Source organism: Dendrobium catenatum, unplaced genomic scaffold, assembly GCF_001605985.2.
Source record: "Dendrobium catenatum unplaced genomic scaffold, ASM160598v2 fragScaff_scaffold_1570, whole genome shotgun sequence".
NCBI lineage: Eukaryota > Viridiplantae > Streptophyta > Magnoliopsida > Asparagales > Orchidaceae > Dendrobium > Dendrobium catenatum.
The window spans coordinates 148,483-165,464 of NW_021320032.1; the positions used below are offsets into that span (position 1 = coordinate 148,483).

General features: G+C 32.4%; 1 protein-coding gene across 3 annotated transcripts in view; it reads right to left on the minus strand.

Annotated features, from left to right (window-relative positions):
• The window catches only part of LOC110107298 (probable pre-mRNA-splicing factor ATP-dependent RNA helicase DEAH9), a 90,703-nt gene that overhangs the window by 56,242 nt on the left and 17,479 nt on the right, over positions 1-16,982 (minus strand). For all 3 annotated transcript variants that reach the window (XM_020837517.2, XM_020837518.2, XM_020837516.2), the window contains 3 exons: positions 2,175-2,244; positions 1,803-1,898; positions 1,435-1,540 (listed from right to left, as the gene is read on the minus strand). In XM_020837517.2, coding sequence (XP_020693176.1) covers positions 1,435-1,540; positions 1,803-1,898; positions 2,175-2,244 — 272 coding nt within the window. The remainder of the gene's footprint in view (positions 1-1,434; positions 1,541-1,802; positions 1,899-2,174; positions 2,245-16,982) is intronic.

Consider the following 16,982-nt stretch of genomic DNA (forward strand, 5'->3'; position numbering starts at 1 on the left):
CACCCCTCTCTCTCTCTCTCTTGGCCGAAAATCCCCAAGGACCCCACCTCCTTTATTTATTTCCAAACTCACCACTTTACTTTTGGAATTAAATCCCAAGCCCCTCTACTCCACCCGCCCCCCTCCATGTTTCAAACCTGCTTTAAACTTCTTTCCAAATTCAATAGACTTTGATTTGGATATTATTCCCAGCTTTTCCTTCCAAAATCCCCTCTTAAACCCAACTCTAACTCCACCAAAATTTCTGAATCTCCATGCCCTAATCTTCTACCACTAGGCCGGCCACCTCCCTCCTCTTCTCCACTACAACTCTTGAGAGAAATTTCTTTCTCTCTAGTTGAGCCTTCGAGGGAAGCCACGACGAACACCTTCAAACATTTCAACCCTTTGGAATCAATGAATGGCCAATCCCGAACTTGATTCCAGATTCATTTACAACGAGCAAGGCAACGTCGACATTCTTCGGTCAACCTTCGAAGTCAACCCAGAAGTCAACCACTCTGTCGAAGAATACTTGGACTGCATAATCTTCACACTATCCGAGGCAATTGGAGAACAACTTGCCAACGTTCAATGGCAAATTATTTCTGGACCTCGGCTAGGGTAAACATCTTCCCCTAGTCATTTATCTTATTAATCCGCTAACCTTGTAGGTGGTGATTTAATTGCAAGGCTTCGAGCTTCGCTCGTTGCCTCCGCTTAGTAAACATAGGATTTGAGTTTGCTTTCTATATTACTTATCTCAATGTTAGATTATGGATTTTATTGAATAGCTACTTGATTTGCATGTTGTTGAATTTCTAAATTAATTTCGTAATTCAAGTTTCTAGCTTGTAATTTGGCCTAAGCGTAGTTACCTCTCATTCGTTTTCTATCGTCGTTTAGTGGCTAATTGTTTTAATTATTATTTGCTCTTAATCTAAGACGTGCTCGCATTCATCTAAAACATACTTAGTCATACATCATTGTCATTATGAAGCTGTATTGCAGAACAATTACATGAGCTCTGAGATCACTGGAATGACTGCCCCCTTCCATACTTGGCTAATTGACCAAAAGACCATCCCAGATCAAATGATGACAAGGAGAGAAAATAAAAAGGAACACGTGTAACAATAAGCTTACAACCTTGCAAATAATTACATTTCCAATCATAGTATAACTAGCTATTCAAAGAGATGTTTCATCATCCGAAAGAATTTAAGTGACCATGACAATACTCAATAAATTAATTATGAGAATGATGCAAACTTTCGCCAACGGAATTAGCCTAACTGATTGAATCAATATATAATTCGCAACAATAAATTATTGGAGCTTTTATGGATTTCTCAAACATTTCATGATTATTTTCCGTCAAGATGCCATTATTAACAGTTTTCACAATTTCTTTTCAAAAATAAGCCACTGTAAGGCTACTTAAAACAATTTTACCAGAAAAGTGGCTTGTTTTATCGCTTGCCTTCTCTACAAGTAGTTGCACAGCAGCATCAATTTCTTCTTGACCTGTAAGAAACACTAGAACATCACCAACTGTCTCCTGCAATATTCCACAGAAGTCCAAATCAAACTTCGACAATTAAAAGCATGAAATGGAAAGAACGTATCCTGGCTAGAGAAAAAGAGTAAAACGAAAGTTTTCTTATGATATCAAAACATCACTATCATAACAACTTATCCTAACAACAATGTCAAACTTGGATAGTACAAGTTAAATATATCAAATTCAGCTGTTTGTTCATGTAAATTTCAGACTAAAAAAATCTTTTAGTTATAAATCTCATGCATGATAAACTCTCAACCTTCTCATGAATTAAAAGCACCGTGTCCACAGCAGATTGCAAATAATTAGAGACAGGCTCCTGGACATAATGAATTTCCACTGGATACCCTTTTCCCTGTAATGAAGGAAGAGAGAGAAAAACAATTAGTCTTTCTTGGAGCCGGATGGAGCATTAGGGAAATAAAATAAAAATTCTTTAGCAGGTTTAACAAAACAAGTACAAGATAATGCTATGAATCCAAAAGCACAAAAAAACAACAACAATAACAACAACAACATCAAGCCTTTATCCCACTATGTGGGGTCGGCTACATGAATTATTTTTCTCCATTGTCTTGTTAAGAATCAAAATCTCCTTTAAATCAAATAATAGAGACAAATTTGTACTTACTTCAACTGAAAGAATGGAAGGTTCCATCTTAAGATTATTATCGTCGGTAGCATGTCCATCATTCTTCTTTCTGAATAAATAAACCCAAATAATGAAAAAAATGGAACATATGAACACATGAGCCACGGAAATCTCAGCAATTTCAGGGGAAAAAGAAAATTCTAAATAATTAGAGTGCAAAATTGTAGCGTGGTAAAGACTGCAAAGCATGGATGCCTACAGAGGCCATTTATTCTGTCAAACACAGAAGGTCAAATATAGCAGGATACCAGGTCAAACGCAGTCAGCAATCAGCATCAGTTATTGATTGCAAAAGAGCTTGTCCTTCAGAGAGCCCTTGAATATTTACAATCTCAATCATAAAAGAAACCTAGTTCTTACAATGCAAAATGAATAGAGTTTCTTCATGAATACTTAATCTTGAAACATTGTACCTGTATTAACGATAAAACAATTGATACCTTCAGTCGGGTATACTACGACCATTATTGTCCCTTGTAACGAGCGTATGAAGAATGAATACTTTGCTTTCATCTAATTCACATGACAAATTTGCCATTGGCAATTACCTAGTAAATAGCCGTTATCTCCCAGCTGATCTCAAATTTGCCTCCCCAACAAATCTGTAGGTTTCTAGTCTGGGAATTGCATTTGAACCATATAGCAAGTCACCATGGTCGTTATAAGAAAATTCATCTGCCAGAAGATCTCTATGTTATTGGCCTACAATTATATAAGATGTAGTTATGATGGTCAACAAGTTAAAAAAGTAAAACTATTAAGCAGAAGGTTAGCCTTTGAATTCCGTTGCCTATCCTTACTGTTCACTTGCGAGAGGGGAGCAGTCATTGGGTCACCTACTAGGCTGATTTGGCTTCGAAGTGCAAAGTTGCATGATTCAACCATAGTTCTCTTAGATCTCTTTTTCATCCAAACTAGCAAGTTCATTCCATAATCTAGTACTACAAGCGCCTCTCTTTTCACATAGTTGTTATTCAAGAAAATAGTTCACCGACAAAGCCTATATATCTCTGTTGTTCTGGCCAGATGTTCAATCAATCAATTATCTATATAAAAATATGAAAGCCTTTCACACCACCCTCAGCTTGTTCAACTTTCTATCCATAAGCAAATGATGGGATCGGTAACTTCACTAATTGTCATGTAGGAATAGTCTGAAAAAATAGAGTTCACATTTACCAAATGATGAATTTGCACATAAGTATGATTAACAGAACTAAACGTAAAATGTTCTCTGAAGTGGTTCATGGATTAACCTCAGGAAGCATGTATATCTCATTTCCTTCCATGCATGCAAACTCAGATTCTGCTGCAAGCATTCACCAGGCATACTTACTATGTTGCGTCCTAACGTTCCCTCATTCAGTATCAAATTGAAGTACAAGGACAGGTAGAAAACTCAAGTAAATATTCATAAAAGTGCTCAAGAATATCATGAAGGAGACTAACATAATTGGCATGTGCCTCATCTGGATTCTACTAAATATTCAAGGAACCCCATACCAAGGTTTTGGTCCTTCGAAACTTGTTAGAACTTAGAAGACTTGAGACAAATATGTATGTATTAAAGCTGCCTCCCCAAAAGGACATCATCTATTCAATGGGAAAATAAATTACCTTATCACAGAACTTTCGAGCAATCAGACTTCCCTAGAGATTCTTCCACATGAGAAGTTTAAATTCATAGTCTAGCTATAGCACTGTCCATGCTACCATTAACGACAACTTAATTTGAAATTAAGCAGATCTTGATTGATGAGGACGCTATTAAACCTTCTGGATGGCATCGCTACCTCATTCATCAGAGGAATCGCCAACCTACCAATAACCGATGGATCAAATAAAATGAACTGGCATGCTTAGCCCTAGATCTCTTGGACAAGTTTGACAAACTACAATCTCCAAACAGGTGTTCATGTCACCAAAAGAGAATTGATGTAGATTATCCGTCATCTCCTATTCTTCAACGCAAACCACACACTCGTTGATAGACTAGCTTAAATAGTGGTATTAATTAGGCCATCTTTAATTCACTAGAAGGTTGAACCTATTTACAAAATAGCAACCAAACCTACTAAACATGGATCCACAATCAAAACAGAACCTACTGAACTTCACTAAATCAATTTTGATTTGGTTTTATCTAAAACAAAATATCAAATGAACTATATATTTTGCGCAATTGAAATTATACAATTTGAGCCACATAAACTTGAATTCGTGCTAAATCTGTAGTAATTAAAGTTGCAGTCCAGATGAAACTTAAAGTGCGGTTAAAGAAACCATATTGCATTAAAAATAGCTATATAAATTACCCATATGACTAATCATTTTCTAGCCATTTGAATCTAATAATTTTTTAATATAACTTTTTTTGTTAAATATTATATTATTACTTGATAAAATAATATTATATTAATAATTTTTCTTTAAAATTAGCGTGTATTATATTTTTTATAATACTTTTCATTCTCTTCATCTCCAGGTTGCACTAAAGTTGAAAATTCCAATATATGCTCTCTCTTCTTCCATTCTTTTCAAGCTAAATTTTGAGATAAAAAATCAAGATTCTCATTCCAAGTGCTATACATCTTGCAAGATCTCTTTGGTTCCAAAGCTTCAATGCACTCAATAGAGCAACTTCTTTTGATGTTACTGAGTTTGTTTTCATTCTCTAAATCTTTTTTGCTGCTCTTTTATTTTTTACTTTGTATTTTCTTAAAATTCTTTATTTTTTAGTGAAATATTATTTGACCATCGTAGTTTAAGTTTTTTAGAATTAAAATTCTTTCATACATAAAATTAGCAAAGAAGTCTTCTTTATTTTTGGCATATATTTATTTTTTAAATCTAATTCATATTTGAAAGTATTAACTGTAGATGTCTTAATAAAATTATATCCATTTTATAAAGAGTACTATTTTAAATCAACCAGAAAAATATTTTAAGTGAAATATTATACATACAAGTCAAAATATAAATATATTTTGTAGTGAGCAAATTTAATATTCCTTTACAAGTGGTAAGATGATTATCAATACTTTATAAAATCATCATAAATATTTTAATCAATTTATTGCAATATAATTTGATCTTGTTGATAAGACTAGAGAGGGAGTTGAAGGTAAACTTGAATTATAGAGGCTAACCTTAGAGTCTAAAGGTTTTCGCTTGAGTAGATCTAAAACTGAATATATATAAAGTGTAATTTTAGTAGCAATAGACCTAGTGAGGGGATTGTGACTTTGGGCGACTAGGTCATTAAAAAGAATACAATCTATTGTTCAGAGTGATGGTGAAATAGATGGGGATATTATCAGCAGAATTCAAGTTGGATGATTGAAGTGGAGGAATGCATCAGGCTTGTTGTATGATAGAAATGCCCCCTCAAACTTAAGGGAAAATTCTATAAGATGGTGGTGAGACCTACAATGCTTTATGGTGCCGAATGTTGGCCATTAAAAGAGAAGCATAATACTTAGTTAAATGTTGCAGAGAAGAGGATGCTCAGATGGATAAGTGGCTTTATCCTTAGAGATAATATTAGAGAGATTCGCATTAGATGGTTTGGTCACATTAAATGGAGGCCTTCCGATGACCCGATTAAGAAAGTTGTGGTATTAGATTTGACTTATGTTAAGAAAGGTAGAGTTAGACATAAAAAGACTTGGTTAGAAAATATTAGAAATGATCTTTCTTTATTAGATTTAAATGAGAATTTGACTTTTAACAAGACACAATGGAGAAAAAGGATTCATGTAATCAACCCAACGTAATGGGACAAAGGCTTGATGTTGTTGTTGTTGTAGTATTGCAATATAATTTGATATTGTATTGTCCACAATAAGTTGTATTTTTTTTTTAAAACTGAGTCATTTGGCATAATGAAATTCATATTATACTTAGACTAGATTGTAATCATCCGTATAGGAGAGCACATAGGTTATAAGTAATTTTTTTTATTTAAAGAAGTGAGATTTATAAGACAAATTTGAGATTTTGTGGATTTCTAGCCCAAAATTGGCTAATATGAATGTAGGCCAAATTGTTGCTCGAGCCAAACCACATAAAAATATTGTGCCTATTATTTTTTTTACTTGCACTTTTGTAACTTTATCATTTACTTTATTTGCAAATTTTTAAAATAATGTGCTAGTTTATACTCTTATTAATAAGAATTAAAATTATATTAACTATTTTATTTAATGAAAAAATTTAAACACCAATTCACCACCCCTTCTTAGGGTGTCATAATTATCCAACAATTGGTATCAGAACCTCGACTCTTTGTTTAGGCTTAGCGTTCTAGAATATATCCCCTTAATAAATATGGCATAAAGTTTTCCAAAGTGTTTATTACCCAAAAACAATCTACTCAACAACTAGTTGTGCTATATAATATATTTTTTTTATTATTGAAAAAGTAGAATTAGTACATTCTTAAGAGGACAAGACTCCTAAATGTGACACATGCTTACACATCAATATCATGCACCTGCTGAAAAAAAAAATGAAATTAAAATTGAAAATATTGATTTGGTCATACCAAATTTTGTCCTCCCAATATTACCCAGGAATCCAATATAACATCCAGCAATCTCAGCTTTCCCATTAGCCAACCAATGTACACCAACTAAATTAGGCCCTTATACAGTCAACTTAATAGCAAATCTTGCAAAACTAATAACAAATTGAATATAGACAAAAAAAAACTCTATAATCTTACTACATCCAATTAGAATTAAATTTAATAAATATTTATGTACTAATATTATATGTTTAGTAAAAAGTTACTAAAATTCATAAAATAATGGTAATACATATATCAAATAAGGTTAATACAGTGTAAAAATTATTTTCTAAATAATATAAATTATTTGTTACAGAAAAATTATTATAACATACATTATAAACTATGCTGCACTAATACACCTACTTATGAAGACGTGTTATATCGAATACGTGTCGGACACAGATACGCGTCTGATATGGCACCGATATATGTCGCATATGGCAAAGCCATATCCAATTAAAATAATATTTGACACCCATATCCGATATGCGTGTCCCGTTGAAAAACTAAAAAATTTCAAAAAAAATGACGTAAAGGCAGAGGTCTAACATTGAAAAGTTGCTCGAGCCAACCAAAGGAGTATGAAAAGGAAAAAGGAGTAACTTGACAATTAATGCTTACTTTTATTTTGATAATATAAGCTACAAGGCTACAAATGACATTGCTTTTATTTTTTTGTCATTTCAAATATTATGCTTTGATTGTTTTCTTCATTTTTATATATGATTTATAAATTATAATGTCACATCCTGTATTTTTAATAATTGATGTGTCCTGTATCTGTATCGTGTCGTATCCGTGTCGCCGTATCCATATCAGTGCAACATTGATTATAAATGATACATTATTTCAATTGAGTATCTTGTATAATTTGAATAAAGTTACCATTAACCATTGAACATGCAAATGATTTTTTGTGTGTATCGATCAATTTTATCATCCAAATGAAGAGATGTATGTTTGTGTGTATATATATAATTTTATTAAATAATTTATTTTCAAAATAATAAGACTTTCAATTCAAATTAATATTTATTAAAATTAAAATAATAAAGTTAGGTTGAGAGTCAGCTCATTTGAATCTATGATGCAAAATCAATTGCATTTATCATATTATAATCATATGAGATATGATCTAGTGTCATACTAACCCTCACACATTAAATGTTGTGATAAGCAAAATAGTAGATACTTGTTTAGACTTAGGTATAAAATAATTAGGATTATTCATTGTGCAATTCTTGTTGTGCGTATTGTTTGCACTTGTTGCACATTTTACAATGATTTTTGTTGTATTTTGTGGTATGATATGTATTTATAGAAATTAGTCATAGATTTCTCTATGGGGAGTCATGCACACAAAGGAGATAATGTATATAAATGAAATATTGATAGGCATTGTTTCTTATGTACGTACTTTGTTTGTTTACTTACCCCTTCCACCAGGCATGACCCATTATACGTTGCATGTTATGTGTTCGTACGTGTGTGTATATGTTAAAATCTATCCTGCAAGTCTAAGTCCTGCTTTTTAACATGTCTTTCTTAGAGTATAGGAAGAATTTAAATGAAACTAAAGTATGAGGGTAATTCCTAATGAAGCATTGGAGCCATAATCACATGGAGGCAAGAACCAAAGAAAATAGCTAATACCTTATACCTTAGTTTCAAATGGTACATTTTTGTATAAATTTATGATGGGTTATACATATGCAAGCCCCAGCCACTTTCCTTCCTTCTTTAAGGAAGTATTATAGACCCAATGACAATCGGCCTCTTTTTTCTTCTTTTACTGTGTTTTTACTTGCTACACATTTGGATTACTTTTGGCCAAGTATTTTTCCTATTTCAATTAGATTACATTAAGGATAAGGTTTAAGCCCATATCTTTTTACTTTAGTCAGGGATGTTCTTACTAGTCATTTGCAAGACGATTTACCTTCGTATATATTTTTAGTTTATGATATTCTTCTTGTTGACAAGACTAGAAAGAAAGTTTAAGGAAAACTTGAATTATGGAGGTCAACTTTTGAGTCTAAAGGTTTTCTTTTGAGTAGATCTAAAACTGAATACATTGAGTGTAATTTTAGTAATAATTGATCTAGTGGTCGCATTGTGACATTGCATGATCAAAAAGATTGTGCATTTTAGATATCTTAAGTCTATGGTTCAAAACGATGGTGAAATAGATGTGGATAGTATTAGTGGAATTCAAGTTAGATGGTTGAAGTGGAAGAATGCATCGGGCCTTTTGTGTGATAGAAAAGAACCCCTCAAATTTAAGGGAAATTTTTTATGGTGCAAAATGTTAACCATTAAAAGAGAAGCATAAAATTAAATTCGGTGTTTCAGAGATGAGAATGCTCAGGGGGATGGTGACTTTACATTTATAGATAGAATGTAAAATGAGTATAAATGTGAAAAGCTTGGAGTAGCTCCAATGACATATAAGATTAGAGAGAGACACCTTAGATGGTTTGGTCACATAAAACGTTGAACTTTCAATGACCTGGTTAGGAGAATAAATGTATTAAATCCATCTTATATTAAGAAAGGTAGATGTAGACAAAAAAAGAATTGGCAAGAAAGTATTAGAAATTATATTTTTATTAGATTTAAATGAGAATTTGACTCTAATAAGACACGCTAGAGAAAAATGATTCATGTAGCCGACTCTACATAGTGGGATGAAGGCTTGAAGTTGTTGTTGTTTGTCTGAACCCCCTCATTATTGCCAAACAGATAGGGAAAAGTATGACTTTCTACAAAGTTAATTAAAATTAATTTTCATAAAAAATGTTTATTATAGCATGGCCCGTAGGGCCATCTCATTAAATTAAATAAATATAAAATCTCCTTGTAATTATGTGAAAATAATGGTCATGTATCATACTTTCTATGCCTTTTAATACAGAAGAACAAATTTTCAGCATTGAACTACGGCTGATTCATAAGTATGCATGGCTAAAATCTTAAAGAATATTAATAAAGCGTTTGCATTAGAGATAGATAATTTTGCAACATTCATGCCTCATGGAGTATACTTGCTCTACTCGTACCAAACTTGATTTCATAATTTTATTCGTATGGGTTGTGTCTAGAACAAATTCATGATTTGTTAGTGATTTTCCTCATTCAGACAGGAATGTAAGGCCAATATGAATAGTTTGACTATGGTGGTTAAATTACCCTTATCCTTACCCTTCTTTTGTAGGCACACTTTTATGATTTAAAAGAAATAAGCCATGTTATCCTTTTCAAACTCATAAGGTAGAAGTTTCTATGAAGGAATTTATGTTTTCTTTTCATTGTTTGAGATAACAAAATTCTTCTAGAGGACATAATTCATTTTTGTTGATAGAACGTCTCAAATCCAAGTTAGGTCTACTATCTTTGTGGCTAAGTGAAATCAAGCTTAATGCCCTTAGATGAGGGATCCATGAAGTCTTAATCAAGTCATGTATATATTTTCTTGATTCATCTGATATACTTATCAACCCGTTTGAGCTCATTCTTCCCTTTGATGTCTTACTTTGAAAACATTTCATAGACCCTTGCTTATTACGAGGTGGCTACTGATTAGGATACAATCATTCACCCTCTACCTATGGCCCAATTTAGCCTCAAAACATGATGCTCCCCCTACCAAAATGACAATATTATTTCTTTAAAAAAAATGTTTGAATAGATTTGGAACACAAGCTCAATTCTTTTTATCGAGAGTATTCTTGGGTACCATCCATGATGTAATTAACGTTAGAAACAAAGTTCTTTTAAAAGAGCCCAACTTAAAATTTTAATATAAAAAATTTAAAAAATTAAAAATACCCTGTTAAATATGCAAGGTTTCAAATTGCACAATTATGTATTGAGATTTTCATCAGTGAGATGAGATGTAAGCCTTAAAATTAAAAAATTGCGTAAAATAAAAATAAAAATTATAATTGATTTTTTGTGTAATAATCAAACAATATATTAAAGAATGATATATTAACTTTCTATTAAATTATAAAATTATATATTGATATACATATGAAAATACCACAAGACGTAAAATGATAAATGACAAATTGCATTAAATAATATTAAAATTTAAACATAACAATAGCTAAACAAAAAAATATATAAGAATTGCATACAAATATCATATAACATCAAGTCATCAAGTTTGACTCAAAATTCCTTCCTTTTGAGTTCCCTAATCATAAACATTTTCATGCTTAAAGAAAATAGTAATAGAATGATAACAACTCAGAAGTTATCTACATTGTCATCATTTTAAGTCGTCAGCATAACGAATTGCTCTCTCTCATGCCTCATCATATGTGGAGTACAACTTCTTCCAATCTACTTATTTTTTCATCTATTTTAGTTATCTTCCATTTTCCTTAATATTTATCATCAACATAAAGATGAGAGTAATACTCCAAATTAAAGGAGCTTTAAAAAATAAGTTCATTTTATTGTTTTTATAGTTGGGTTGTGGTGGAAGCCGATACTCGGTTTATATTATCAACAACAACAAGCCTTTATCCCACTAAAATATGGGGCCGGCTACATGAATCTTTTTTCTCCAATTTGTCCTATTAAGGGTCAAATTCTCATCTAAATCTAAAAGAAAGGGCATTTCTAATATTTTCTAACCAAGTTTTTAAAATGAGAAATCGGGAATCGAGGCGTTTTTTCTAAGCGAGGCAAGGCGTAAGCCTCGAGGCGGATCGAGGCGTAAGCCTCAAAACGATTAAAATAAATTAATTTAAATTATAAATAATAATAAAATATTTTGTCAACTATGAATTTAAATATTTGTTTCAAGATAATATTACTAGAATACAAGATTTAAAATAAACTCACTTAAAAATAAAACATCCCCTTAAGATCAAGACCCAAAGTAGGCTCATCATCACTTTGATTGTCTTCAGAAGAATCTTCATAATTAATGTCAAAGTCATTCTCAAACTCTTCTTCATCTATAATATTTTTTTCATTTATCTCATATATCAGTTAATATTTCATTAGCTCTAAAATGAAACAATAGTAACATACAAAATAATTCATTATATTTAAGAATACCTTTGAATTTTTTTGAAGCTCCAATCTCACTTTGTTTCTTTCTTTTATATACTTGGGTAGTTGCTTCATTGACATAAGTTTCTCCTTATGTTTCAACTTCAGAAACATCAGCATTCTTAGGAGTAACCCATTCATCATCAGATTGTAACTCATCAACAAGCAAAGGGTCAATTTCATTCTCAATATTTTCTTTATTCTGCAATTTGAGATGTCTATCTTTCCTTCTTGTGCCACTAGTCATGCTAATAATTTATAGAAATATTAATAATCAACATAAAAAATCAACAATAGGACAACATAGATACAACAATATACCGGTCTGTCGGGGGTCCAAGGGGGCGCTGCCCCCTAGAGGGGTTCGACCTGCCCGGTCAGGTCAAGGGGTCAAGAGGCAGCACCCCCGGAACAAAATTTTATTGTAAGAGTTATTTTGAACTTCTGCTTGTTTTTAAAGTTCGTAAATTGTTTATATGGAAAGATACCGAGCATGTACCTAATGGTACTAAGCATGTACCGATTGGCACCAAGCATATACTGCTCGATACTGAGCGATACTGGCTCGGTACCAAGCATGTACCTAGTGGTACCGAGCGTGGACCGCTCAGTACCGAGCATATACTTGCTCAGTACCGAGCGGTACTGGCTCGGTACCGAGTATGTACATAGTGGTACCGAGCATGTACCACTCAGTACCGAGCATATACTTGCTCGGTACCGAGCAGTACCTAGCAATACCGAGTATGTACTGAGCGAACGAATGAAAGAAAGCCGAATCAGGAGTTATTCAAGCTTTCGTTACTACACGTCAAAGCCAAGGCCCACAACACCGCTCACCTGCTCTTCCGACCTAATCGAGGCCTGGACGTTTCCTGCACTCACAACTTTGGCTTCGTTTCCTTCTTTCGAAATCGTTATTTCTTTCGGCTTCGTTTCCTGCTTCGTCTCCTTCCGACTTCATCTCCTGAACTCACGGCTTCGTCTCCTTCCCTCACGGCTTCATCTCTTTCCCTCACGGCTTCGCCTCCAGTTCTCCTTTCAATTTTTACAGGAAGCCCTAATCCTATACGCGAATACGTGAACACGAATCGGCTGCATCGTATTTACATATATACCGAAGAAAAAATTTTGAAGTGGTGCCTCGTACTGCCTCGAGGCGTTACGCTCTGATGCGTACGCCTCGTACGAAAAATCATAGTCTTTGCTGGATGGTTCGAGGCGTAATCCCCGATACGCATGACTTCTGCCTCGACTTGAGGCGCGACTCAATGCGGATGCCTCGTCCACGTTTTTAATGGTTGTTTTTAACCAAGTCTTTTTAGGTCTACCTCCACTTTTCTTAACATAAGTCAAATAAAATATATCTACTTTCCTAACTGGGTCATCGGAAGGTCGTCATTTTATGTGACCAAACCATCCAATGCAACTCTCTCTAATCTTAACTTCCACAGGAGCTGCTCCAAACTTTTCACGCATATGCTCATTTTGTATCCTATCATTAAGAGTAAAGCCACTCATCCACCTGAGCATCCTCAGCTCTGCAACACTTAATATTATGCATCTCTTTTAATGGAAAACATTATGCACCATAAAGCATTGCAAGTCTCACTACCATCTTATAGAATTTTCCCTTGAGTTTGAGAGGGACATTTCTATCATATAATAAGCCCAATGCATTCCTCCACTTCAATCATCCAACTTGAGTTATACTAATAATATCCCCATCTATTTAACTATCACTCTGAACAATAAACCCAAGATATCTAAAATGTGTGATCTTATTAATGACTTTATCGCCCAAAGTAACAATCCCCTCACTAACTCTATTACTACTAAAATTACACTCAATATATTCAGTTTTAGATCTACTCAAGCGAAAAACTTTAGACTCTAAGATTGACCTCCATAATTCAAGTTTAACTTCAACTCCCTCTCTAATCTTATCAACAAGAAGAATATCATCAGCAAAAAGCATACACCAAGTTATAACCTCTTGCAAATGTCTAGGGAGAACATCCATGACTAAAGCAAAAAGATATGGGCTTAAGGTTGATCCTTAATGTAATCAACTAAAATAGGAAAATATTAGGTCAAACCACCTTGTGTTTGAACACAAGTAACAACTTATGCTTACATATCCTTAATAACTTCAATATAAGTATTATTAACCCCTTTCTTATGTAGAACTCTCTATAGCACTTCTCTTGAAACTCTATCATATGCTTTCTCTAAATCAAAAAAAAAATCATATGTAGATCCTTCTTATTCTTTCTATACTTCTCCATCAAACCTATCAATAAATGTATAGCTTCCATAGTAGACCTACCTGTCATGAATCCAAATTGATTTTGAGAAACATTAGTATCAAGCCTTAACCTATGCTCCATAACTCTCTCCCAAACTTTTAAAATATGACACATTAACTTAATTCATCTATAATTCACTCAATCTTGTGCATCACTTTTATTCTTAAAAATAGAAATCAACACAATCATTCTGCACTCATTTGTCACCATTTTAGTCTTCAAAATAATATTAAAAAGTATGCCAAAAAATTATTTTATCTCCAAAGAATTTCCACACCTCTATTAGAATATCATCAGGTCCAACAGCTTTTCCACACTTCATTTTCTTCAAAACCTTTTTAACTTTGATTTTACTAATATGTCGATAAAAAAAAAACTTTATTCTTAATATTATTAGCTACTTTTTCTCACATAACATTAGTTTTCTTATGCACAGACAAAATCTTAAGGTGTAGAATCATACTCTAAAAAATATTTTTGTTAATATTTTTTAAATGCCCCATCTAATCTTAAAACAATGATTTACTTTATTTTTAATTTTTTGCCCCTTCATCTTAAAGTCAAAAACAAATAAGCGATGTTTGGTATATAAACTTTCATTCATAATAACATGACAATCTTTGCAATCTAAACAATCTATTTTTCTTATAAGAAAATAATCAATCTGAGTTTTAGTATATTTCTATTATTAAAAGAGATGAGATGTTCATTTCTTTTCTTAAATAAGGTATTACCAATTATAAAATTATAAGCTAAAGAAAAATCTAATATGGTCTTACCACCATCAATTATTGTAAAGTCATAGCCCACCATAAATGCTTTTAAAATCATCTTCCTCTCTACTAACATGCCCATTTAAATCTCCTTCAATAAAAACTCTTTCTTCAAAAGGTATCATTTTTATTAAATTTTTTGTCATTCAAAAATTTTAATTTTGAACGAATATCCTAACATACTTAAGGAGCATAAACGCTTATAATATTAATAATCTTAGTATAAATAATAATTTTTAAAACTATAATTCTATCTCAAATTCTAATAATTTTTTACCACATTATCTTTCAAACCTTCATTTATAATCACATCTATACCATTTCTAGTACGACTCCTACCAAAATACCATAGTTTAAATCTTAAACTATCAACCTCCATAGCCTTCTCTCCAACCCATTTAGTTTCCTAAATGCAAAGAATATTTATCTTGCTATGAATCATAATATCTATTAACTCAATTAATTTGCCTGTAAGGGAATCTATATTTCAAGTTCATATCTTAATTTTAATTTTATTGACTACTTCTTTGCCCACATCCATCCATGTTGTAGGAACTCTTGCCTATTTAACACTACACCCAGGCACCAGTGCAACGGCCCTTGCTAACTTGTCATTATATTAAGGTCATAGAATGTGTGGCTTCTAGGGAATGCTCTAGCATTAACACAATATATTAAAGGATTCGTGTCATAATAATTTAACAAATTTTACGCTAGTTGTTGACCGCCTAACAAATTTAACACTACACTCAGGCACCAGTGCAGCGGCCCTTGCTAACTTGTTGAATAATGTACATTAAGGAATTCATCATTTTTATTGTCAGATGATTTCTCCTCATTGTATGCACTTGATTGTACATACTCCATTTATGTATACATCCAGATGAAGAGCACATTAATCTCAAAATCTTAATAGCAAAATATTTTAGTTATGGAGTGTCATCATCAAATTGTATCCACCACTCAACTGAGGTTTAAACAAATGAGTATAATAAGTCAAATGAATCATTTTGATATAAAATTTTTATCCAACATTAATGAAACAAATCAAATTACTAGAAGATCGCTTGGAAACAATCTTTTATCTGTTGCACTCGAAAAACTCTTTATTCTTGAAAGGTACCAATTATATCACTATTTACCAATTACAGCACTATTTTCTCTCTTAAATGAATTAGCTATAGGTTTATCCATGCGATGGTACAATCAAAATTTTATCTCAAGATATCTTGACCAGATTTTTGTATATTAAAACTAAGGGTTAAGATAATAACTTATTACATATAAGTGCCGATAAAGCTAAAACTCCCACCTTTCATCAATAATATCTCAAATTTCTCCACAGCAACCATCTTTTTAAGTTCTTGACAATTATCTCATTTGCTTCATCCATAAAATTACAAATGAAATTAATAACAGGCTTCTTCTCAAGCTCTCAGCAAATATAATCATTAGAACCTGCACTAATGGCCTAGTGGTGTTAATAGCATATATCACACTCTATCAAAAACTGTCATTTAAAGCAATCTTTCAAACTTTTTCCCCTCAAATTTTCTTACTCACACACAACTCAATCATTGTATTCAGGTAACATAGCCTCCAAAACTTATGTAATTCTTTTTTTTTTCTCATAAGTGTCAAAACACAAGAATGATTATATATAAATTTACTTTTTTTTTAGCTTTTATTAATGCATTCATATGTTGTAGCAACTCCCAAAATTTTTCAAAGATTAGATTTATACAATGTGCGATGCAGGGAGTCCAATATAAGGGTTCCTCTTTTTCCTAAGTTTTGCTCCAGCAACCCTATAAACACTGGCATTATCTGTTACCACTTAAACCATCAAGTACTACCCAATCTCTCAATAATATGAACAAGAATTCCAAAAAGACACGGCATTTTTTACGTGTTCAGGTGCATCAATGGATCTCAAGAACAATAGGTCATAAAATTTAATGATTAATGCTATCAAGGTTCTATTCATTATATATAATGATCCACCATACATGATAGTAACTCCTGTTTGGCTTTAAGTCCTCTTAATTTTCTCAATGCTTTTCTT